We start from the raw sequence: 26,921 nt of genomic DNA on the forward strand, positions 1-26,921 counted from the left end.
TTTTTCTTTTTTAATCCGGTAAACATTCACTTTAAAGGATACCCCAACTGAAATGTGACATAATGAGATAGACATGTGTATGTACAGTGCCTAGCACACAGATAACTATGCTGTGTTCCTTTTTTTCTTTCTCTGCCTGAAAGAGTTGAATATAAGGTATGCAAGTGGCTGACTCAGTCCTGACTCAGACAGGAAGTGACTACAGTGTTACCCTCACTGATAAGAAATTCCAACTATAAAACACTTTCCTAGCAGAAAATGGCTTCTGAGAGCAAGAAAGAGGTAAAAAAAGGGGAATTTCTTATCAGTGAGGGTCACACTGTAGTCACTTCCTGTCTGAGTCAGGACTGAGTCAGCCACTTACATACCTGATATTTAACTCTTTCAGGCGGAGAAAGAAAAAAAGGAACACAGCCTAGTTATCTGTGTGCTAGGCACTGTACATATCCATGTCTATCTCATTATGTCACATTTCAGTTGGGGTATCCTTTAAGGGCAGAGGTCTTTTTAAAACACTCCTTAGCATTGCAGGGTGGTGTAATAGCATGGGCGGAATGTGTTTATGATTATCATTATGTTATGATTATTTGTATTATTATGATTAATTTCAGCTTAATGTATTATTTGATGGTTTTATGATTAATTTCTGTTTAATAATCTTATTCTGTTATTTATATGTATTTATTCATACGTTTTTAAGTAACAGCCACTCAATTGTTTTTATATCTGTAAGTGTGGAAAGGGCTGCCAGCGTTTTTATTACAGTACGCTAACTGCCGCCTTAACAGTGCGCTGGCATCTCCCCGCCCCTTATGCTAAGTAATCTCAGATAGAGACTACATAGCCAGTGCCCCACAGCCACTATGTCACCTGAAGAAGGCGTGGTATCGCCGAAACCAGTAGTGACATAACACTGGTGCACAGTGGACACGCCCCCTGCTTCTCCCACACCTCCCAGAGCCACACCCCAGAGACACCATGGCAATCCCAGGTCCCGGCCAGACCTCGGGGCGAAGGCAGCAGACGTGGCGGCTCTGGACACGTGGGTTTCTTTTGAAACCTGTGTAAAGGCTCACACACACGGATTTTTCCAAAAGACAGGTCGTTTGGACATCAAATCGGGCGTGTGTACAGTCCGTCATTCAGCTGATAACGCTGGTTTTGACCGATCCACCAAGCGGATCCGTCAAAACCAGCTTGGAAAAATTTGACGTGTGTATGAGCCTTTAGTGCAACTTATGAATAAAGAGGATTAATGCCCTATAGGAGCTCTTTCTTCCTCTTTTGGTTGCTAAGCAACCAGGGATCACACAAAGGTGGCTGAACAAAGACATATGGGCATCATCAGTGGAACTGATTAGCAGAAACGTAACACTATTAGGTAATCAGTGCTGCTGACACCAGCAAGCTGCCCCAGCTAAAGTGTCAGAGAAGAGGGCAGCCCAGTGTGAGAGAATAAAGAGACCTATTCCTTCCCCAGGGTGTCTGTACTGCTATTGTTAGTAAGCTGTCACCATATATATTCATGAATGATAGTTATAGAAGGCAAAAATCTAACATGAGCACAAAGCATAATCCGATATGGCCAGTCTGTGAGCAGTGACATAACAGCAATACAGATACACATTTATTCTATATTCATTGCTGATTACTCACCTGTTCTGCCCTCTGTAACATTGTCCTCCTCTTTACTTGTCCCCAACATGTCACCCTTCTCCATAGACTGCTGTTCACTCCTCACATACGTCTCTTCTTCCTCTTTACTTGTCCTCATCATGTCACCCTCCTTCATAGACTGCTGATCACTCCTCACATATGTCTCTTCTTCCTCTTCTTTAATTGTCACCATCCTGTCACCGTCCTCCATAGATTGCTGATCACTCCTCACATACGTTTCTTCCGCTTCCTCTTTACTTGTCTTCATCATGACATCCTCCTCAGACTGCTGATCACTCCTCATATACATCTCTTCTTCTTCCTCTTTACTTGTCCTCATCATGTCACCCTCCTCCATAGACTGCTGATCACTCCTCACATATGTCTCTTCTTCTTCCTCTTTACTTGCCCTCATCATGCCTCCCTCCTCCATAGACTGCTGATCACTCCTCACATACGTCTCCTCTTCCTCTTTACTTGTCCTCATCATGTCACCCTCCTCCATAGACTGCTGATCACTCCTCACATACGTCTCCTCTTCCTCTTTACTTGTCCTCATCATGTCACCCTCCTCCATAGACTGCTGATCACTCCTCACATATGTCTCTTCTTCTTCCTCTTTACTTGTCCCCATCATGTCACCCTCCTCCATAGACTGCTGATCACTCCTCACATATGTCTCTTCTTCTTCCTCTTTACTTGTCCTCATCATGTCACCCTCCTCCATAGACTGCTGATCACTCCTCACATATGTCTCTTCTCCTTCCTCTTTACTTGTCCTCATCATGTCACCCTCCTTCATAGACTGCTGATCACTCCTCACATACGTCTCTTCTTCTTCCTCTTTACTTGTCCTCATCATGTCACCCTCCTTCATAGACTGCTGATCACTCCTCACATATGTCTCTTCTTCCTCTTCTTTAATTGTCACCATCATGTCACCGTCCTCCATAGATTGCTGATCACTCCTCACATACGTCTCTTCTTCTTCCTCTTTACTTGTCCTCAACATGTCACCGTCCTCCATAGACTGCTGATCACTCCTCACATACGTCTCTTCTTCTTCCTCTTTACTTGTCCTCATCACGTCACCCTCCTCCATAGACTGCTGATCACTCCTCACATACGCCTCTTCTTCTTCACTTGTCCTCATCATGTCACCCTCCTCCATAGACTGCTGATCACTCCTCACATATGTCTCTTCTTCTTCCTCTTTACTTGTCCTCATCATGTCACCCCCCTCCAAAGACTGCTGATCACTCCTCATATATGTCTCTTCTTCCTCTTTAACCACAGCAGCACTTCCATGTATCAGTTTTCCACCCTAAGTGCACAAAGTGAGAGATAATGTAAAATGTGAACACAGATAACAGCACAGGAAGAAAGAATGAGTCATGGTTTGGGGTCTCTGGGGACCCTCAGTCCGACCTACCTGATAATGGTGGGGGATGGTGTTATCTTCCTGTTGACAATCCTGGGAATAAAGAGGACCTGTACATCTCTCTGGTGGGTTTCTGTTACTGGATACATCTGTAGGAAACACACACACTGACTGAATACATTGTCTCTATGTGATTATCAAATGATGGGGGATCTAGGTGGACAATCCTGGGAATAAAGAGGACCTGTACATCTCTCTGGTGGATCTGTTACTGGATCCATCTGCAGGAAACACAACATTGACTGAATACAGGTGAAACTCAAAAAAATTAGAATTTCATGCAAAACGCCATTTATTTTAGTAATTCAACTTAAAAGGTGAAACTAATATATGCAATAGACTCATTACACGCAAAGCAATAAATTTCAAGCCTTTTATTGTTATAAATTTTGATTATTATAGCTTACAGCTTATGAAACCCCGAAAATCAAAATCTCAGACCATTAGAATATTGAGAAACTGTTCAATATTCTCGGCTCAAAGTGTCAGAGTCTAATCAGCTAATTCATCCAAAACACCCGCAAAGGGTTCCTATTTCATATATTAGTTTCATCTTTTAGGTAAAATTACAGAAATAAATGGAATGTCACCTGTACATTGTCCCCATGTGTTTATCAAATGATGGAGGGGTCTAGGTCTGCTCTCTCCTGTACAAGACATGAAAGTCTCCTCTTACCTGGTGATGTGAGGGGCGGCTGATTCTCCATCATGGCGTCCTTGTAGAGGTCCTTGTGTCCTTCTATATACTGCTGCTCCTGCATGGAGAAATAGACAGTGACATCCTGACATCTTATAGCAGTGATGGCTAACCTTGGCACTCCAGCTGTGACAAAACTACAAATCCCATCATGCCTCTGACTCCCCTATGTATGCTTAGAGCTGTCAGTGTATTGCAATGCCTCATGGGACTTGTAGTTCCACCACGGCTGGAGTGCCAAGGTTAGCCATCACTGCCTTATAGGAACCTGACATACACAATGATACAGTTAATACCCAGACACCCCCCCCTGCTGTTACTGGATAATGTCCCATAATTCCCAGCACCGCTTACCTCTCCTGTCAGCAGCTCCATCATCTTCCTGGTGATTTCCAGAATCTTGTTGTGTCCCTCAGATATCAGGAAGTGAGGTGGGGGCACCGTGATGGTCACATGATCACCAGCCTTTACTGGAGCAAAACTCTGTATGGAAACATCAACCATAATGTCACATGATCTCTCAGAATCCCCCTCACCTCTCCAGTCAGCTGTGTGCAGGGCCAGGACAAGGTTCCCCAGCACTAGTGTAGGTAGCAGATGCAGCCCCTGTATTACAGGAAACCTCATTTCAAAAAAAAAAAAAAACATAAGAAAAAAAACAAATGAACCTTCCCCTAAGGGAGGTTCACACATTATGTCTCTTTGTGGGGTCTCCTTTCTCTCTATGAAGGCGTCCATCTTGCAGATATCATTGCAGCGTGGCCGCAGTTTGAAGTGGCCAAGAGTCCAGTGTGTTCCTGACCCCTGCTGCATGCTGGGAGAAATTGTCATTAATCTGTCTACATTTCCCAGCATGCACCAGTTATATAACCAGATCAGCCCCAGTATTAGGCAGCCACTCCCCAAGTTATATAGCCAGATTAGCCCCAGTATTAGGCAGCCCCTCCCCAAAGTTATATAGCCAGATCAGCCCCCAGTATTAGGCAGCCCCTCCCCATGTTATATAGCCAGATCAGCCCCAGTATTAGACAGCCCCTCCCCATGTTATATAGCCAGATCAGCCCCAGTATTAGGCAGCCCCTCCCCCAGTTATATAGCCAGATCAGCCCCCAGTATTAGGCAGCCCCTCTCCAAGTTATATAGCCAGATCAGCCCCAGTATTAGGCAGCCCCTCCACAAGTTATATAGCCAGATCAGCCCCAGTATTAGGCAGCCCCACCCCCAGTTATATAGCCAGATCAGCCCCAGTATTAGGCAGCCCCTCCACAAGTTATATAGCCAGATCAGCCCCAGTATTAGGCAGCCCCTCCCCAAGTTATATAGCCAGATCAGCCCCAGTATAAGGCAGCCACTCCCCAAGTTATATAGCCAGATCAGCCCAAGTATTCAGCAGACCCTCCCCATGTTATATAGCCAGATCAGCCTCAGTATTAGGCAGCCCCTCCCCATGTTATATAGCCAGATCAGCCCCAGTATTAGGCAGCCCCTCCCCATGTTATATAGCCAGATCAGCCCCAGTATTAGGCAACCCCTCTTCAAGTTATATAGCCAGAGGGGCACCCAGTATTAGGCAGCCCCTCCCCATGTTATATAGCTAGATCAGCCCCAGTATTAGGCAGCCCCCTCCCGAGTTTAGATAGCCAGATGTGCCCCCAGTATTAGGCAGCCCCACTTCCCATGTTAGATAGCCAGATCCCGCTCCCCCCCCCCCCCACCAATATTAGGCCACCCCTTAAACTGAGCAGCTCCGCCCACATGCAGAGTTGTGAGCAGAGCCTGTAGTGCTGCCTACTCACCTCACCACTCCAGGAACTCAGCCGTGTCAGGCTCACAGCATCTCTTCTTATCTCTCTCTAGTGAGCATGGTGGAGTACTGGTTATTGCTCTTGTCTTGCAGCGCTAGGTCCCGGTTTGAATCTCAGCCAGGGCACTTTCTGCACGGAGTTTGTATGTTCTTCCTGTGTCAGTGTGGGTTTCTGCCGGGCATTCCAGTTTCCTCCCACATCTCAAAAACATACAAATTAAATACTGTATATACTCAAGTATAAGCCGACCCTCCAACTTTACCTAAAAAAGCAGGGAAAGGATTGACCCAAGTATAAGCCAGGGGGGAAGGAAATACAGACGCTGTAAATACTCACCACTGTACTCCCTGTTAGCCCAGCCAGCTGAAATGTATCAGCACCACCTTGTGTGACCAGTGAGGTGACGTGTACCCACCCACCCCCCCCCTCCTCCCCTCCTCCCCGACTTTCCATATACCCCTGGCAGAGAGCAACAACTACAATTCAACTCAACTCCAAGCTGAAAAGTGAAAGGTAATACTTCTCATTAACACTAATCAACATAACAGGCTGTAGACTTTGCTTCCTCAGTTTCAGGTTTGGTTGGGCTTCACATTGGTACATCAGTGCTTCAGTTACGCACACTCCATTGATGACATCTTTCTTATTTTGAATACATTGCTACAGCAGCATGTCAGCATCATTATAATGAGTAGCAGCAAGCTGTGCATGTAGCTTGACACAGGTCCACTGACTCCTCTGCTGCTCCAGCCATGAGATCCATAGTAGCCTGGACCCCCTCCCCCCAGTCATATTCCCTCGCCCTTAGGATTTCCCTGCTTGCCTGTCACCGGCTAACATCTATGATGCCCTCTAGTGGCGAGGCGCAGTGAACAGGCAAGCAGGGGAATCCTAACGGGGAGGAGCAGTGAGTGATAGCTTCCTCCGTACGCTCTGCTAATAGATCCTGTGTGTGCCGGAGGGGGGCGGAACCGCTGCAGATAAACTACTACTTTGCTACTCTGCTCTGCTGGGGCGATGCTTGAAAACTGAGCGGGGGAGGGGGGAGAGGGGCGGGTCATCTCACACATCAGCTCACTGAGCTGAGATTCTGTCAGCACAATTCTGCCCGGCATTTGTCAAAGGGGGCACTCAGGGTATAAGACGGGGGCACTCTGTGGTTTTTTTTTTTTAGGACTCGAGTACAAGCCGAGGCCCCCACCTTTGGGCTAATAATTTTTTCCCAAAAATGTGGCTTATACTCGAGTATATACGGTAATAATAATAATGGTAATGGAAATAATGAGAAAAGCCACTAGAGGGAGACAGAGATAAGTTACTGCAAGCCTGTGATGTGGCTGAGTACCTGGAGCGATGAGGAGTAGCACTACAACCTCTGCTTGTGACGCTGCATCAGCCAGGCAAGGGGGCACTCGAAGGGAGGGGTCATGGGTGCACCCTCAGGGGCTAGTGCCTTCCTCACCTCAGCCCAGAACTGGTTGTGTGTTATATTACTAGAGATAAGAGACATCCAGAATCCTCCTCACCTCTCCGGTCACCTGTGTTATATTACTAGAGATAAGAGTTCTGTCATGTGACCTCCCAGAATCCTCCTCACCTCTCCAGTCACCTGTGTTATATTACTAGAGATAAGAGTGATGTCATGTGACCTCCCAGAATCCCCCTCACCTCTCCAGTCACCTGTGTGTTATATTACTAGAGATAAGAGTGATGTCATGTGACCTCCCAGAATCCCCCTCACCTCTCCAATCACCTGTGTTATATTACTAGAGATAAGAGTGATGTCATGTGACCTCCTAACCTCTCCAGTCAGCAGGCAGATGATCTCCAGGGTGAGGTTCAATATCCTCTCGGTCATGTGACTTTGGTCCTCATCCATCCTCAGTAATGCGGTCATGTGATCTGTACAGGAAGCTGCTGCCTTTTGATAAATAAAAAGGGGAAGATAATTTAGGCTGTACATTTGTCAGTGGTGAAACTATCAATTGCGCAAAAGGTGGATCAGCGCAACACCAGGCCGCCTCCGAATGGCCTCCAATCAGAGATGCGCTGAGCCCCCCCAGGAACTACAAACGCACCTTGAACCCAAACAGAAGCTCTGCATATACACCAAAAGCATGGCTGTTAAGTGGGAGCAGCTGACCAAAAACGAATTAAATTAGTACATAGCAAGGAAATGAGCAGCGCTACTTAAAAACAGACTAGTGCCTACCTGCAAAAGAGTGCAAGCCCCACTTGTGGGGTCGAATACACACCGAGCATACACATGACCTGTCTACCACTGGAGGAGGATGTTGGTTTCCTGTAACAGCTTGCATGCAACCTATTAAGTACTCGTCCCTCCCACTGCGAAGAAGTTGATCCTCCATGGGAGGGGCCTAACACTAACTAAATCCTAACCTATGTATATGCATAGCCTGAGTGCGCTACCAAATAAAATTGAAAAATCGAAAATTGCGCAAAAGGTGGATCAGCGCAACACCAGGCCGCCTCCGAATGGCCTCCAATCAGAGATGCGCTGAGCCCCCCCAGGAACTACAAACGCACCTTGAACCCAAACAGAAGCTCTGCATATACACCAAAAGCATGGCTGTTAAGTGGGAGCAGCTGACCAAAAACGAATTAAATTAGTACATAGCAAGGAAATGAGCAGCGCTACTTAAAAACAGACTAGTGCCTACCTGCAAAAGAGTGCAAGCCCCACTTGTGGGGTCGAATACACACCGAGCATACACATGACCTGTCTACCACTGGAGGAGGATGTTGGTTTCCTGTAACAGCTTGCATGCAACCTATTAGGTACTCGTCCCTCCCACTGCGAAGAAGTCGATCCTCCATGGGAGGGGCCTAACACTAACTAAATCCTAACCTATGTATATGGGGGGGCTCAGCGCATCTCTGATTGGAGGCCATTCGGAGGCGGCCTGGTGTTGCGCTGATCCACCTTTTGCGCAATTTTCGATTTTTCAATTTTATTTGGTAGCGCACCCAGGCTATGCATATACATAGGTTAGGATTTAGTTAGTGTTAGGCCCCTCCCATGGAGGATCGACTTCTTCGCAGTGGGAGGGACGAGTACTTAATAGGTTGCATGCAAGCTGTTACAGGAAACCAACATCCTCCTCCAGTGGTAGACAGGTCATGTGTATGCTCGGTGTGTATTCGACCCCACAAGTGGGGCTTGCACTCTTTTGCAGGTAGGCACTAGTCTGTTTTTAAGTAGCGCTGCTCATTTCCTTGCTATGTACTAATTTAATTCGTTTTTGGTCAGCTGCTCCCACTTAACAGCCATGCTTTTGGTGTATATGCAGAGCTTCTGTTTGGGTTCAAGGTGCGTTTGTAGTTCCTGGGGGGGCTCAGCGCATCTCTGATTGGAGGCCATTCGGAGGCGGCCTGGTGTTGCGCTGATCCACCTTTTGCGCAATTTTCGATTTTTCAATTTTATTTGGTAGCGCACCCAGGCTATGCATATACATAGGTTAGGATTTAGTTAGTGTTAGGCCCCTCCCATGGAGGATCGACTTCTTCGCAGTGGGAGGGACGAGTACTTAATAGGTTGCATGCAAGCTGTTACAGGAAACCAACATCCTCCTCCAGTGGTAGACAGGTCATGTGTATGCTCGGTGTGTATTCGACCCCACAAGTGGGGCTTGCACTCTTTTGCAGGTAGGCACTAGTCTGTTTTTAAGTAGCGCTGCTCATTTCCTTGCTGTGAAACTATCAATACAGGATCCCCCCTCCCACAGCATTCCCCATTGCTGTCACTTCTGGGTGGTGGGGCCATGCAGAGTATTGCAGGAAAGCACAATAAGCTGGTTTATAACTACCTGTGCACTATACTCACAGCGTGCTGCAGTCCTGTCCTCCCTCTGCCTCCTCTCCAGCTGGTCTTCTCTCCTCACATCCCCCTCCCACTGTTACCATTCCTGGGATGTTACAGCAGTGCTGGTAGTGGTAGATGGATGAGGATATGAGGAGAGGCAGAGACTGGGGCTAAAGGGAGCAGAGGACTGGAGCACACTGTGACAGCTAGCTATAAACCAATGTAATCCTTCCTATTACTGCTCTGCATGGAGGTGGGGGAAAGGAGTTATACTGGAGTGTGGGCATGGCTATACTGAGGGTGAAATGGCATTACTGAGGTGGGGGACATTACATACTGGAGAATAATGGCAATGCTGGGGGACACAGGGGGGGCATGGCTATACTGGGGGAGAAATGGCATTACTGGGGTGGGGGACATTACATACTGGAGGATAATGGCAATGCTGGGGGACACAGGGGGAACATGGCTATACTGGGGGAGAAATGGCATTACTGGGGTGGGGGACATTACATACTGGAGGATAATGGCAATGCTGGGGGACACAGGGGGAACATGGCTATACTGGGGGAGAAATGGCATTACTGGGGTGGGGGACATTACATACTGGAGGATAATGGCAATGCTGGGGGACACAGGGGGACATGGCTATACTGGGGGAGAAATGGCATTACTGGGGTGGGGGACATTACATACTGGAGGATAATGGCAATGCTGGGGGACACAGGGTGGACATGCCTATACTGGGGGGAAATGGCATTACTGGGGTGGGGGGACATTGCATACTGGATAATAATGGCAATGCTGGGGACACAGGGGGGACATGGTTACATTGTAAAAGAAATGGCATTACTGGGGTGGGGGACATTATATACTGGAGCATAATGGAAATGCTGGGGGACACAGGGGGACCTGGAAGAGCTAGTGTAATTTAAGATTAGAATGATATGGAGGCTGCCATATTTGTTTTCTGTTAAATAATACCAGTTGATTTGATAATGTGAATGTGGCCTAAACCAGTTATATAAAAGTCTCTTGTATGGCGATTACTTCAAGGGGGGATGATCAGGATAGTGACAGGTGTACTATGACCTCCTCTGTAACAAAGTATGTCCACCCCGACCTCTGCTCTGCCCAATTTAAAACAAGTATGTTCACCCCGACCTCTGCTCTGCCCAATTTAAAACAAGTATGTTCACCCCGACCTCTGCTCTGCCCAATATATAACAAGTATGTCCACCCCAACCTCTGCTCTGCCCAATATATAACAAGTATGTCCACCCCGACCTCTGCACTGCCCAATACATAACAAGTATGTCCACCCCGACCTCTGCTCTGCCCAATTTAAAACAAGTATGTTCATCCCAACCTCTGCTCAACATATAACAAGTATGTCCACCCCGACCTCTGCTCAGCCCAATATATAACAAGTAAGACCCCCCCCCCCCCCCCGACCTCTGCTCTGCCCAATATATAACAAGTATGTCCACCCCGACCTCTGCTCTGCCCAATATATAACAAATATCTCCACCCTGACCTCTGCTCTGCCCAATATATAACAAGTATGCCCACCCCGACCTCTGCTCTGCCCAATATATAACAAGTATGTCCACCCCGACCTCTGCTCTGCCCAATATATAACAAGTATGTCCACCCCAATCTCTGCTCTGCCCAATATATAACAAGTATGTCCACCCTGACCTCTGCTCTGCCCAATATATAACAAGTATATCCACCCTGACCTCTGCTCTGCCCAATATATAACAATTATGTCCACCATGAGCTCTGCTCTGCCCAATATATAACACGTATGTCCACCCCGACCTCTGCTCTGCCCAATATATAACAAGTATCTCCACCCTAACCTCTGCTCTGCCCAATATATAACAAGTATGTCCATCCTGACCTCTGCTCAATATATAACAAGTATGTACACCCCGACCTCTGCTCTGCACAATATATAACAAGTATGTCCACCTCGACCTCTGCCCAATATATAACAAGTATGTCCACCCCCACCTCTGCTCTGCCCAATATATAACAAGTATGTCCACCCCCACCTCTGCTCTGCCCAATATATAACAAGTATGTCCACCCCGACCTCTGCTCTGCCCAATATATAACAAGTATGTCCATCCCGACCTCTGCTCTGCCCAATATATAACAAGTATGTCCACCCCGACCTCTGCTCTGCCCAATATATAACAAGTATGTCCACCCCGACCTCCGCTCTGCCCAATAAATAACAAGTACGTCCACCCCGACCTCTGCTCTGCCCAATATATAACAAGTATGTCCACCCCGACCTCTGCTCTGCCCAATATGTAACAAGTATGTCCACCCGGACCTCTGCGCTGCCCAATATATAACACGTATGCCCACCCCAACCTCTGCTCTCCCCAATATATAACAAGTATGTCCACCCCGACCTCTGCTCTCCCCAATATATAACAAGTATGTCCACCCCGACCTCTGCTCTCCCCAATATATAACAAGTATGTCCACCCCGACCTCTGCTCTCCCCAATATATAACAAGTATGTCCACCCCGACCTCTGCTCTGCCCAATATATAACAAGTATGCCCACCCCGACCTCTGCCCTGCACAATATATAACAAGTATGTCCACCCCGACCTCTGCTCTCCCCAATATATAACAAGTCTGTGCACCAGAGCAGACGTGTGTTGGGGAGCTCCTGTTGAGATCCAGAGAGCAGCATAACCGGCTTATACCTAGCCCAGTTCTGTGCTTGGTTTTGGGCTTGGAGACTCCTGAGGTCCCTGCTTAGGCCTTGGCCTGCAGGGGCCCTCTCTACACTAGCCAGCTGCTTCCAGCAATGGAGCAGCTGGCTCATGCCCCCCCTGACCTGTCGTACCTAGGGGCAGGGGGGAATATCCGTGAAGCGGTTTACAGAGATGTTGTGGCGGATGTGGTGGCCTGGAATAAGGCAATGTGCTATCATTCACATTTGTGTGACCAACTGGAAATGCAGCTAAAGGAACGGATCAGTCGATTTGGAGTGAGATGGAGACCGGAGTTCCTTCAAACAGATCCGGTGACTGCAGAACTGCAAAGAAAGGTGAACGAACAGCAAAAAGTGGTGGTGGAGCTGGAGGAGAAAGGTGGACCCTTTCGGGAGACCTACCGAAATGCTACCCGGTTCCGTCAGCAAGCAACAAAACAGGCTATGGAGAGAGCAATCCCTGCACCTGATGTGAGAGCTGAGGCATCCCAAAAACTCCAAACCGTGAGTCCTGCGGAAAGGGTGGAGGGTAATCCCTGTGAAAACCCGTGTGGGCCGGTGGAGGAGATGGAGGTGACCCTGAGAAGTGCGGAGGGAGCTGGGGCCAGTGAAGTGCAGCAGAATGATCCAGCTGTGTCTGAAAACCCCATCGCTCAACCCCCTGGTGTGGTGCCTACTGCTGTGAAAGCTGATGGAGATGGAGGTGTTCCTGCTGTGTGCAAAGTCCAGGATGCTGATGTTACCCAAATGAAAGATGTGGGGGAGAAGCCTGTGCAGTCTGATGTGCTTACTGTGGATGGAAGGAGCGCTGACAGTGAAAGCTGTGATGTCCCTGTATGTCCAGATGTGCCCCCAGCAGCCCCTGCAGAACTACAGCCCTGTACAGATAATATGGGTGAAGTGCCTGTATGTCCAGATGTGCCCCCAGCAGCCCCTGCAGAACTACAGCCCTGTACAGATAATATGGGGGAAGTGCCTGGCGCTGAGGAGGAAACAAAGGAGGAGATCCGTGCATCGCTCCCTAGAGCAGCAAAGAAAAGGAGATGGGGGTACAAACTTACAGTACAGAAGAAACATGGCGCCCGCAAGCAGCCCTGCGCTCCACAACCGTCTACTGTGGAGAGCACGAGGGCTGGACCAGCAGGGAAGCGCCTGGCGAAAACCGGAAGTGACGTCACAGGAAGTTGCAAACCCGGAAGTGACGTCACCGGAAGTAAGGTACTGTGCGTCCCTGCTGCTGTGGATGGTGGAATTAGCAGCAGCAGCAATGTCACTGGAACTGGCAGCAGTGGGGGAGACGATGTATTGAAGGAATCCTGTGAGCCTGGCAGCGGAGGTAAGAGGGAGTGTGCTGCAGGTCACATGGATACACCTGTAAAGGGGAGTGATAGCGCTGTGCTGCCCCCCACTGACATTGCTACAAACAGTAATATATCTGTGCAGGTTGGAAAGCAGCCCATTGCTAATACATTACCCAGTGACGTTATTGATAGCACTGTTCCAGCAGATAGTAATGTGCAGCCTGTAAATATTGTAAATAAGAATAATGATTGTGGTGAACCTCTTGTGGAGTCCGGTGGGAGTCGGGGGTCGGAATCGGCCACAACTGCTGTCAGCCTTGAAATTAACACAGTGGACACCATTTTTGGTGATGTACAGACGGTAGTTGTAAAAAGGTCGGTACTGACTCCAGACTCTACTGACACAAAAGATGATGGAAACAATAAGGTGATTCCTGACGAGAAGTCTTTGGAAGTAAAAGGTGTTTCTCTTGTGGTACCTGATTCACCTGACAAAGCGCTAGCATCCCAGCATGATGCTAGAAATACCGATTTCATGTGCGAAAAAGTAATTGGTGATTTTATAGCCGGCAACAAGCGGTATGTTTTTGAACCAAATGTGTTGTATGTACTAGAAGCTAAAACCTGCAAAACTGTTGATTTTTTTTCTTTACCAGATAATGTTGACCTAAGCAAAATTACCTCAGTAGGACTGGGTGACTCTAGTTTAGGCATTCAGGCGGATTTCAAAACAACCGATCTCAGATTTTTAATCAGAAATGAAGTTCTTTTCTGTTATGACATCAATGGTAATGAAATCCTTATGGAGATTATTAATGGGGTAGGGGAATGTCATCCGTCTATAAAGCAAGCAGCTTCCTCTTCCATCCCTAGTGTAGCCTCCATTACAAGAGGTGGGAAAGCTACGGTACCTGTCGTGGTACCTAAGTTACCGGTCAACAAACCAGTCTCGTATGCCCGGGTGGCGGGGGGTGGGGTGGGAGGTGGTGTTGCAGGTGGTAAGAGAGTGCCCGCTCCCTTGGAACAGGGGGAGGATGCATCCGTGTTGGGGGGAAGGAGGAATGTGGTCCGTTTGAAATGGATTGGGGAGTCCCGGATCCTGGGAAAGCAGGACTTCGTCCGCCTTCTCCTTGACACGGGTGTAAAGGCCCAGGACATTTATGCGATCATTGCACCTGGTGACCCCCCTGAGTACTACGACGTCAGCTTTCTGACTTCAGGGGGGCAAGAGTTTTTCATGGAAGAGAAGGATAGAAGGAGAGCAGAGTGGAAGAATTTTGTTGCATCGTATGTGTCTCGGCAACCCCTGGAGAGGAAAGCTACCGTCGTAGTGTACAATGAGTCCATCCCAGTACAAGACGTTATCCTCTGGCTCTCTCACTATGTAGATGTGGTGTCCCGTCCACAGAGGATCCTGGATGACCTGGGTATCTGGTGGGGCGGTTATGAGATCCCGATAAAAATGAGATATAAAAATGGAGTATATTGTCACGTGCCCAGATCTGCTCTGATCGGGAGAGACAAGATCTCAGTTTTCTACCCGGGTCAGCCTAGGGTCTGCAACCGTTGTGGGGGGAGGGGACACTACAGCTATGGCTGTAAGCAGCCCCGGTGTGGTCTTTGCCAGGAGTTTGGGCATGACGCGAAGGATTGTAAAAACATTAAATGTAATTTGTGCCACAGTTTTGGCCATCCATACAGTGTGTGCCCAAACTCCTGGGAAAACCTGCCTGCCGCAGTGAAGGAGGCCTTGTTGGTAAAGATGGAAGAGGAGGGAGTACAGTCGTATGCCCTTAACCTTCCCATTGTGCAGTCCTCTCAGTCTGTCTCCCCTGTCACCCTTCCCGATGTGTCAAATCCTGTGTCTGAACCTATTGTAAACCCAACGACTGTGCTCCCCCCTGAAACGGCGTCTGCTGATGGGGCCTCCGAGGAACTGTGGCATACGGTGAAGAGGGCCAGGGGGAGAGGTCGTGCTGGGAATGTGAGGAGGGGAGCGGGCACTCTCTCCCAGAATTTGTCCGAGGCTGAAGGCCCAAAAAGGAAAGCCACTGATGTCCCTCATCCTGAGTCTCACATGGGTCCCAGGGAAAAGGGACCTAAGAAAAATTCATCTCACAGAGATGGTGAGGGGCCATTGCCCCAATCAACTCCGAAACCTGGGCCTCGTCCCAAAACTTCTTCCCCTTCTTCAACTGATCCCCCTGAAACCTCTCCCTTACCTCCCCCTCCTGTTAACCCTGTCCCTCCTGTTCCACCCCCTGTCCCTCCTGATGAACTTTCCGTCCCTGGTCCTTTGTCAGATCCCCCTGGTCCAATATCACCTTCTGAAACATCTGCGGTTCCTCCCTCAACAGAGAGAGAGCCGTTGATGTCTGTCGAGTGGGAAGATTTACCGGCAGATGAACTATTATATTTGGAAAACAGACTTAAGTATGTAAAAAAGCATAAACCGAAAACCTTGAAGGAAAGACGGTTGCAAAAACAGTATGAGACCGCTGTTAAAAGACAAGGCATTCATTTGTCTAACAGATTCAGTGCTTTGAATAGTGAACAAGCAGATCCGCCCTCTGAAGAGGGTATGGACACATCAGATTCTGGGCAGAAGAATACATCCTAATGTTGTCTCTGTCTTGTGTTTTTCTCTTTTTTTTTGTCCTTAGTGAAGTAAGTTGGAGGGATTCTACCTTAAACACTCAAATGGCTGTTTCCCCACCATTGAAACTGGCAACCATTAATGTTTCCAGTATAAAATCAGTAAGAGCTCGTAAACTAGCCTTATTTTTTCTCAGTGAGTTTGATGCTGACATTTTGTTTTTGCAGGAGACTAGGCTCACCTCTTTGGCCGATATCCATCTGGCCAAGAGGGACTGGAGGTCCGGTCCGAGTTTTTGGTCTCTTGCGGCTGAGCCTTACAGTGGTGTGGCGGTGCTTTTTACTGGTATGGTAACTTGCCGGCGAGTGGTTGAGGTGGAGATGGGGAGATGTCTGGTCCTAGACGTCGCTGTGAGGGGGCAAGACCTCAGATTAATTAATATCTATGCACCCCAGTCGGCCTGGGAGAGGAAGTGCCTCTTTACAGCGATCAGGCCTTTCCTTTTTACGACCCAGCCGGTAGTGTTTGGTGGTGATTTCAACACCATTGTTAGGGTTATGGACAGGAGTGGTACCAACACTCAGCTGGGTTCTGACAGCAAATTTCTTAATAGGATAGTTAGTGAGGCTGGTCTGGTGGATGTTCACGTTCGACATTCACCAGGCCTCACTGGGTACACCTTTCGTAGATTAGATAGTCAGAGTAGGATAGACAGGTTTTTTGTTACAGAGCGTTTCACTGCCACGGCCCCTAGGGTACAGGCAGTGGAATTCTCGGATCACTGTATTCTATCGGTGGACCTGAATGTTTCAGATGCTGCTCCCAGAGGTAGGGGTATCTGGAGACTAAATTCGTCTATGCTACTGGAAGAGAGTGTAAGACAATCTGTTGAGGAATTTTTTCAGGCACAGATTACCATACTGGACTGCTTTGACAACAGGTCGGAGTGGTGGGAGGTAGTCAAAAGACGTGTTGTTGCTCTTTTCAAGAACCTAGCCAGGAAAAGACAAATTGGTAAATATGTTGCTTACCAACGATTGAGGAAAAGGCTTGAAGTTCTTGTTTCGGAAGGCGGAGATCATGGGGAAATCTCTGAGGTCAAGGCTCAACTTAGGCAGCAACAGTATGACCGTCTGTCCTCTCTGTGTTTGGAGAGGGATTATGGCAAATACCACTCGCCTGATCCCTATCTGAATTGCAGACAAGGTGCAGCCCTTAAAACGGTCAGTGGTCTCAGGGATGGATCGGGTTCAGTGGCAAAGTCCAGGCTTGGAATCCTATCCGTCGCTAGAAGTTTTTATGTTGATCTGCTTGGGGAAAAGCCAATTGACCAAGCAAAGATGGAAAGCTTTTTGGTCTCAACTCCAGGTCTGGGTGATGCAGATGCTTCTGACATATGTCTGACAGAAGAGATCACCACTGAAGAAGTAGTGAGAGCTATTGATAGTCTCACACCCAAAAAGACACCTGGTCCAGATGGGTTGACGGCCGAGTTTTACAGGGCTTTCAAGTCATTTCTGGCACCACAATTGGCAGAGCTCTTTAATCAATGTCTTGCTGAGGGTGAGTTACCACCATCCATGAGACAGTCAGCGGTGATCCTTTTGTCAAAAGGCAAAGATCCTGAGATAATTGAGAACTGGCGCCCCATCAGTCTTCTCAACATCGACAGGAAGATTCTGGCAAAAATTTTGTTCTGGCGATTGTCTCAGGCGACATGTGTGCTTTCTCGCCACCAGCACTGCTCGATTTCAGGAAAAAGTACTTTCTCAGCACTTTTGGCTGTCCGGGAAGTCCTGGAACGTTGCAGGGCTGAGGGCTGGGGAAAGTATTTGCTGGCACTGGATCAGTCTAAAGCCTTTGATCGGGTCAACCATAAGTACCTATGGAGGCTACTTTGTGTGTACGGCCTACAGGGAGGGTTTGTTGATTGGATTCGTACTTTGTACAAAGGGGCAGAGAGTTTCATGCTTATTAATGGCTGGGTTGGTGAACCTTTTGAAGTAAGTTCTGGTGTGCGTCAGGGTTGTCCGCTGAGCTCCCTCCTGTACGTATTTGCTATCGATCCTTTCGTGAGAAGGTTGGAGGGCGGTGCGCTCAGTGGAGTTCCTGTGGGCATCCCTGGTGTCTCACCCTTCAGGGTTGTGGCCTATGCTGATGATGTGACTGTGGTGATCTCTAAGGCAGAGGAAGCAGAGGTGGTAGTCTCGGAGATTGCCGAGTACTCAGAAGCATCAGGCTCACAAGTCAATCCAGACAAGTGTGAAATTTTCTGGATGGGGAATGATGGAGAGAGCTTTGTACTTCCTGGCTCCTTTCCCGTGCCCCAGCCGAAAATCAAGATTCTTGGCATCGAATTTGGACCTGGTGACTATGGTCATCAAAATTGGGTTAGTAGGCTGAATGATGTCAGCACCAAAGTAGCACGATGGAAAGGTTGGAAATTGACCTTTAGGGAAAGGGTGGACCTGATCAAGAGCCATCTGGTTCCAATCCTCTTATATGTCAGCTATGTTGCAGTTTTGCCTCAATCTCTGTATGCAAGGATCTGTGATCTGTTTTTCCAGATGCTCTGGGGAAATAGATTAAACATCATGCGTAGAAGCATCACCTACAGAGCCAGGCGGGAGGGTGGCATAGACATGGTCAACCCAATTGTTTTCTTTACTCTGATTTTTATTAAACACAATCTTGGTAATATGTTGGCAGAGAACCCACCTGACTGGGTAGGCATCTTTCGGACCTGGTTTGGGACTTACCTCAAGAGTTGGGAAAGTGGTGGTTCAGTGAAGAGACTGGCGTCACGTCGTGACTATCTTCCGACCTATGTTGTTATGTGCTTGGGAAAATTAAGGCAGTGGGGATTGACTGTGGAGGATATCAAATCGGTCGAGAGGCGTGTCCTTACGAGCCGGGTGGTAGACTCATACTTTCATGAGCCACTGTACCTGAGAGATTGCCCAAGCGTAAAATTGGAGGAGGGTTTGCGACTTCTTAATTCACCGCGGATTCCAAATAAATTGTGGGATATTGCTTGGCTCTCTTTTCATGGCAAGCTTTACGTTAGAAGTAATGTTAAGTGCTTGAAGGTGGAAGCACGTGGATGTCCTCGTGAGGAGTGTGGTGGTGTTGAGGAATCCATGGACCACTTTCTACTTCATTGTCCTTTTAACGTTGAAGTGTATAAACAGGTGGGAGGAAGCCTAGGTATTCCCTTTCTGGAGCGTCTAAGTTACGCAGAGTGGGCGTATGGAGCATTCAGACACCACCAGGGTTTTGATTTATGCACCTTATACTTAGTCAGCTTAGTTGTTAGGCAGCACACATGGTTGGCACGGTGTCAGGTACCACTTAGGCATAAAACCATTCCTGTTCAGGTGGTGGTAGGCAATATTCTGGGTGAGGTATCTAGGATCCGGGACTTGGAAAGGCGTAGTTTGGGCAGAGGTGCCTGGGTTCTTGCGTGGCAGAACATCAGGCCTCCTTAGCCTATCTCCGTCTCTTCTGGGTGAGCTTTCTGTTTCTTATCACCCTTTTTCAGTTTTTTGATTTATTTTTTCATACCTTTTTTGATGATTGGCCGCAGACATAATTAGTGGAGTTATCCCTCCAACTAACTTATGGGTGTCCTTGTTTGTCCTGTGTTGATTTTGATATTTGTGTCTTTGTTTACCCCTCCTGCATAAATGGCAGAATGAGTGGTTATTGTTGCTGGTGATTGTCACTTGTTGGGTGTAGGCGATGGATTCATGTTTCCTGTTGTCCTGTCTGGTTTTGAATGTAGATTGAATGAGTATTCTTCTGCTCAGGGATTTATAATCCTTTGTTTTGCTTGATACAAGTTTGTGATATGGCTAATTAATCACCTTGTGTACATAGTATTGTTGCTAATACATTATGTATAGGATATACAATGTATGTATCGATTATGTATGTTTTGCTTTTGTGATCCTTTTGATCACGAATATAATTATTATTTATTGTATTGTATATTTTGTATATATTTTTTCAATAAAAATCAATATATAACAAGTATGTCCACCCCGACCTCTGCTCTCCCCAATATATAACAAGTATGTCCACCCCGACCTCTGCTCTGCCCAATATATAACAAGTATGCCCACCCCGACCTCTGCCCTGCACAATATATAACAAGTATGGCCACCCCGACCTCTGCTCTCCCCAATATATAACAAGTATGTCCACCCCGACCTCTGCTCTGCCCAATATATAACAAGTATGACCACCCCGACCTCTGCGCTGCCCAATATATAACAAGTATGCCCACCCCGACCTCTGCCCTGCACAATATATAACAAGTATGGCCACCCCGACCTCTGCTCTGCCCAATATATAACAAGTGTGTCCACCCCGACCTCTGCTCTGCTCAATATATAACAAGTATGTCCACCCCGACCTCTGCTCTGCCCAATATATAACAAGTATGTCCCCCCGACCTCTGCTCTGCCCAACATATAACAAGTATGCCCACCCCGACCTCTGCTCTGCCCAACATATAACAAGTATGTCCACCCCGACCTCTGCTCTACCCAATATATAACAAGTATGTCCCCCCGACCTCTGCTCTGCCCAATATATAACAAGTATGTCCACCCCAACCTCTGCTCTGCCCGATATATAACAAGTATGTCCACCCCGACCTCTGCTCTGCCCGATATATAACAAGTATGTCCACCCCGACCTCTGCTCTGCCCAATATATAACAAGTATGTCCACCCCGACCTCTGCTCTGCCCAATATATAACAACAATCACACAATTACCTCTCCCAGCCTTGTGCTCTCTCCACTTCCTGCAACTTCTCCTTTTGTGACATCACTTCCCATCTATATTACACCACTTCCTATCTTTGGTTTAATATTTTCCTGTCTATGCGTTCCACCTGGGAGAGGGCGAGGTCGCCATCTTGTGGTGGATAAGCTAAAAGCAGCCTCTGTTGGTGGAATCATCTGCACTCAGACTATAAAGGTACACTTACACAACAGAGCAATAATGCTCCTTCCATTCATTTGCCTATAACTTTATTGCTTCTTATCTTGTTTTTTCACCACAAATTAGGCTTTCTTTGGGTGTTACTATTTGCTATGAATTATTTTATTCTAAATGCATTTTAACAGAAATAACAAGAAAAGAATGGGAATAATTCATTATTTATCAGTTTGCGGCCATTATAGTTTTATAATAATGCATGCTACCATAATTGAAACCCACACATTGTATTTGCCCATTTGTCCCAGTTATTGCAACATTAAAAATGTATCCCTAGTACAATGTATGGTACCAATATTTTATTTGGAAATAAAGGTGCTTTTTTTTTTTCAATTTCGCATCCATCACTATTTACAAGCCCATGATTTAAAAAATAACAGTAATATACCCTAGTGACATACATATGTAAAAAGTTCAGCCACTCAGGTTACTATTTATGTTTTTTTTTATATACAGAAAAAACAAACAAACCTGGGCAGCCCCTGATGAGTCAAGCCCGTGACGAAACGCGTAGGGCGGAGCTTGGACGCACGCACAGACGCTCAGGAAGCAAGGACTTTGCTACACCAGGCCGGCGGACGCGCTGAGGTTCACGGTGCAGTACTTTTATATGCTATGCAAACAAGAATATACATTGTAAGCAGAATTTTTAGCAGGGTTTTAATGTTTTAATAAACTGTATCACGCGATGTTCAATTTTACATTGGCTCTAGGACTTACTTTGATGGCAATGGCTGCCGGTGTTTATGCATGTTAGCAAGAATTTTGAGGGTAAGCGGCCACTTCATAGGGAGAGGTGGAGGCTGCTTCCTGGCACGTTTGGGACTTATTCACTTGCTCTGGTAGTGTGTGAAGTTACACTAAGGGTGAAATAGATCATACGTTACACCCTATGTTCCCTCTCTGTGTTTATTTCCCTACATGAGCGTATTGGATACCTGTGGAATACAAGCGCAGCAGTATTGGATTACTTAAACCTGGGTACTATGGGAGAGTGTGGGAGGGAAATAGTTAATTTTAAATGTAAATGTATGACATTTTATTTGTAAAAAAAATTGTACGTAGGTGTAATTTTACTATTTGGCCACAAAATGGCCTCATGCATTCCTTTCTGTTGCGTATTATTAGCAAGCTGAACAGGAAGCAATGAGTGGAAGTGATAGTATCAGCTTTTGTGAATGACGTGGCATCTAATTGATCGCCAATGTCATTCAAACGGGGACTCAGATTAATGAATAGGAACTTCGTTCCCATTCATTCATGCCCTCTCTACTCATCGGTGGCAAGAACAAGCATGGGGGAGGGGGCGAGTGCACGGCAGCAAGAGAGGAGTATATACGTCCCTGCAAGGTAAAGCAGGGATGTAGATTCTCGTGCCGGGAGAGGTGAAGTGGTTAAAAAAATCCCTACGACGGTTACCTGTGTCATTTATCCTTACCTGGTTCACACTGACTTGTATTATACAGCATGTATTGTGATTGCATTGTTCTAGATTCCCTCTCATTGATTTACCCCTGAGTCTTATGCCTCTATTACATCTTGCCTTATACAGGGGATGTGAGGCTTTACAGACCATCACTGCGGGACTCATGTTAATAACATGAACCTGCAAATTCATACCCACCACTTTATGGGAGTAGCAACCGAGTAATCCCTGACCACACCCAGGAAATGACACGGGGTAATCCCCGGCTACACCCAGGAAATGACATGGGGTAATCCCTGACCACACCCAGGAAATGACATGGGGTCAGGGCCGGATTTGGACTTCCCAGTGCCCTAGGCCCGGTACCACCAACCGCCCCTCCCCCCCCCCCTGCACACACACTCAGGGTGCATACACACATCAGATCATAGTCTTTGGAAGATGAAAGATCACAGACCAATTTTTCCCCCTTCCATGTAGTATGAGAGCCACACCTACAGTCTATTCTATGGAGCTGAACGCCACATCAGATAGAAACCTTTGCAAGATGCTGCACATAAAGGGCTTGATTCACAAAAGAGTGCTAACTGTTAGCACGGCCGTTTTCGCGCGAATTTTCGCATTGCGCGCGCTCGCGAATTTTCGCGCAAAACGATAACTTTTTCGAGCGCAAACGCTAATTTTCCCGCGAAATTGATATCGTTTTTGCGTGAAAATTCGCGTTTGTGCGCGAAAACGTTATCGTTTTGCGCTAAAATTCGCAAGCGCGCGCAATGCGAAAATTCACGCGAAAACAGCCGTGCTAACAGTTAGCATTCTTTTGTGAATCAAGCCCAAAGATGCTGTACACATGCAACAGATCAGTATCTGCAAAAGATCAGTTCCTGCAAAAGATCCGTTCCTGCAAAATGCATTCATAGTCTATGATATCTGCAGATCATCATACACACCTTGTTTAACAGACATTCATCTGCAGATCTGATCCACCAGGATGGATTTTCAGATCTGCAGATGATTGTCTGATCTGCAGATGAATGTCTGTTAAACAAAGTGTGTATGAGGATCTGCAGATATCATAGACTATGAACGCATTTTGCTGGAACGGATCTTTTGCAGGAACAAAGACTATGGTCTGATGTGTGTATGCACCTTCACTCAATCTCATTCTGTCCAACACCCTGACTAACGATCACTTGTTTGCAGGAGGAAATGCCTGTTATAGTGACTCGTGTATACCTATGAATGTTTTCTCTCTGAAAAATGATGAATGATTGTTTTTCCTGTTAGAGCAGTGAGTACCTAATGCCTGGTACGCACCAGATAGATGGGTTGAATCAATTTTCCGATCACTTATACAAAGTCGATTAGAAAAATGATCAGAAATCAGATTAGACCTGTCAGAAAAAATCGATTCGACCCGTCTATCTGATGGGAAATTGCATGGTGTGTACCAGGCATGAAGTAGCAGGGCGACGTTCATCTCCCTCTCTGCTCTTCTGTAATCACAGATCTGTTGCATTTATTTTATATTATTTATTGTACTGATTCTTTCACAGTTTTATATGTTATTACTTTTGGTATACAAAACAGAATGTAACAATACAACAGTATACAACAGTACATTTGCAATTATAATTATAGAGAAGTTGTCTATCTCATACTACTGCAGACAGTACTGCTGCTTTAAAATGAGCCAGCAAGGGGTTAAGATTTAGCTTAGAACTGGCTGTCATAAATCTCTCTAAGGAAAAAAAAACCCTTATCTTTCTGTTTAAGATTTACAATCCAGGGGGAGAGAGGTGAAGGAATGGCTCAAGTCATTAACAGAGTCTGACCAGCAATACATTGTTTAGCCCAGCTTGAGTTGTAAAGTGGAAATAATTCTGTTAAAATGTTTACCTTACTGGAGTCACAGACTGTGCAGCAAGCACATGGCGATCCATGTTTCTCTACACCCCTGGCACTAAACTAAAGCTTGTATGTTCAGGAGATAGCACTGTCTCATTGTACACCATGATGTAAGGAAAATACATGGAGCTCTGGAATTCTGACAGTGTGTGCAGCAAAGCATGGCGGGTTCGGAGCAGGAGAAATGATTTATTTTGACATGCAGCCTCTTATCTCTCTCAGGTCCTGCCGCCCTTTTATCCTTCTGATTTTTTACCGCCCTAGGCCGTGGCCTTTGTAAAAATCCGGCCCTGCATGGGGTAATCCCTGGCTACAGGCAGGAAATGACATTGGGTAATCCCTGACCACACCCAGGAAATGACATGGGGTACTCCCTGACCACACCCAGGAAATTACATTGGGTAATCTCTGGCTACACCCAGGAAATGACATGGGGTAATCCCTGGCTACACCCAGGAAATGACATGGGGTAATCCCTGGCTACAACCAGGAAATGACATGGGGTAATCCCTGGCTACACCCAGGAAATGACATGGGGTAATCACTTGTTAATCCCAAGAAATGACACAGGGAACTAGGTTGAATGCACCTGCCCATCTCCTCATACAGCCCATTCGAGATATGCTGATGGAGGGGTACATCCCATGCACACCTGCACCCTGGGTAATTCTATGCAGAGGTGAACACGGTAGGGTGACCAGGCATCCTCTTTTGCCCGGTCAGGTCCACTTTTTCCGACCTGTCCAGGGCTTCCTGGCGGGTTTTTGAAATGTCCGGGGCAGGGGCCCATTAAGGTTTCACCACATTTTTTTTAAATTTTATTATTCCCCCCTCACCTCGGGGGCCCCCTTTTATTATGAGCAGCGTAAAAGCGGCATATACAGCAGGCTCCGGCGGGGTAAATCAGATGCTAGAGGTCCAGCCTCCAGGGCTACGCTGTCTCCTCTGTATGCTGCTTGCACTGCTTCCTGATTTATTGGAACGGCATACAGATGAGACAGCCGCAGAGTAGCCCGGGAGGCTGGACCTCTACCGTCTGCTTTACCCAGCTGGAGCCTGCTGTATATGCCGCTCTCCTGCCGCTCATAAAAGAAGGGGGGGACCCCCACCCCAGGTGAGGCAGGGAGGATAGGAGTCGGGCCCCCCCACCCCATAAACTACCTGTCTACCTACCCTTCCACCCGGCTACGTAGCAGCCTACCCTCCCACCCAGCTACCTAACTGCCTACCCTGCTACCTAACAGCCTACCCGGCTACCTATCAGCCTACCCTGCCACCCAGCTACCTAACTGCCCATTCGGCTACCTATCTGCCTACCCTGCCACCCAGCTACCTAACTTCCCACCTGGCTACCTATCTGACTACCCTCCCACCCGTCTACCTATCTGTCTATGCTCCCATCCGTCTACCTAACTGCCCACCCAGCTACCTATCTGCCTACCCTCCTACACGGCTACATAACTGCCTACCCGGCTATCTATCTGCCTACCCTCCCACCCGGCTACCTAACTGCCTACCCGGTGCAGTGTCTGCTCCGCAAATAGCATGGCAGCTAGCCCAACCACCCTCCCTCCAGGTAATTAATGTTAGCCCACTATAGACCTGGCTACATATACTGCATTTTGTGGGGAAATCTGCCGTCAATCTAATTGCATTTTGTGTGGAAACCTGCCAACAATCTGGTTGCATTTTGTGGGGAAATCTGTTGACAATCTGATTGCATTTTGTGGGGAAATGTGCTGGCAATAAGATTGCATTTGTGGGGAAATGTGCTGCCAATCTCATTGCATTTGTGGGGAAATCTGCTGCCAATCTCATTGCATTTGTGGGGAAATCTGCTGCCAATCTCATAGCATTTGTAGGGAAATCTACTGCCAATCTCATAGCATTTGTGGGGAAATCTGCTGCCAATCTCATAGCATTTGTGGGGAAATCTGCTGCCAATAAGAATGCATTTGTGGGGAAATGTGCTACCAATCTCATTGCATTTGTGGGGAAAAGTGCTGCCAATCTCATTGCATTTGTGGGGAAATGTGCTGCCAATCTCATAGCATTTGTGGGGAAATCTGCTGCCATTTGTGGGGAAATGTGCTGCCAATATCATAGCATTTGTGGGGAAATCTGCTGCCAATCTCATAGTATTTGTGGGGAAATCTGCTGCCAATCTCATTGCATTTGTGGGGAAATCTGCTGCCAATCTCATTGCATTTGTGGGGAAATCTGCTGCCAATCTCATATCATTTGTGGGGAAATGTGCTGCCAATCTCATAGCATTTGTGGGGAAATGTGCTGCCAATCTCATAGCATTTGTGGGGAAATCTGCTGCCGATCTCATTGCATTTGTGCGGAAATCTGCTGCCAATCTCATAGCATTTGTGGGGAAATCTGCTGCCAATAAGAATGCATTTGTGGGGAAATGTGCTACCAATCTCATTGCATTTGTGGGGAAAAGTGCTGCCAATCTCATTGCATTTGTGGGGAAATGTGCTGCCAATCTCATAGCATTTGTGGGGAAA

At 47.1% G+C, this 26,921-nt stretch overlaps 1 protein-coding gene and 1 pseudogene across 1 annotated transcript; both read right to left on the reverse strand.

The window, feature by feature from the left end:
* Positions 1-26,921, reverse strand: part of LOC137535546 (zinc finger protein 208-like) — a 274,048-nt pseudogene that overhangs the window by 34,088 nt on the left and 213,039 nt on the right.
* Positions 3,712-20,895, reverse strand: LOC137535887 (gastrula zinc finger protein XlCGF66.1-like). Its single transcript, XM_068257764.1, has 4 exons — positions 20,846-20,895; positions 7,401-7,520; positions 4,149-4,277; positions 3,712-3,852 (listed from the first exon to the last, which is right to left on the reverse strand). Exons 2-4 carry the CDS (start codon positions 7,494-7,496, stop codon positions 3,712-3,714), a joined length of 366 nt encoding a protein of 121 aa, XP_068113865.1. The 5' UTR covers positions 7,497-7,520; positions 20,846-20,895.

Source organism: Hyperolius riggenbachi, chromosome 10, assembly GCF_040937935.1.
Source record: "Hyperolius riggenbachi isolate aHypRig1 chromosome 10, aHypRig1.pri, whole genome shotgun sequence".
NCBI classification, from domain to species: domain Eukaryota; kingdom Metazoa; phylum Chordata; class Amphibia; order Anura; family Hyperoliidae; genus Hyperolius; species Hyperolius riggenbachi.

Bases quoted from the DNA above. Each gene is read 5' to 3' on its own strand.
- LOC137535887 (XM_068257764.1), bottom strand. From the start codon at position 7,496: ATGACCGCATTACTGAGGATGGATGAGGACCAAAGTCACATGACCGAG. The intron at 4,278-7,400 runs GTTAGGAGGTCA...GTTTCCATACAG, and splicing joins TCTGCCTGCTGACTGGAGAG to AGTTTTGCTCCAGTAAAGGC. The intron at 3,853-4,148 runs GTAAGCGGTGCT...TTCTCCATGCAG, and splicing joins TGGAGCTGCTGACAGGAGAG to GAGCAGCAGTATATAGAAGG.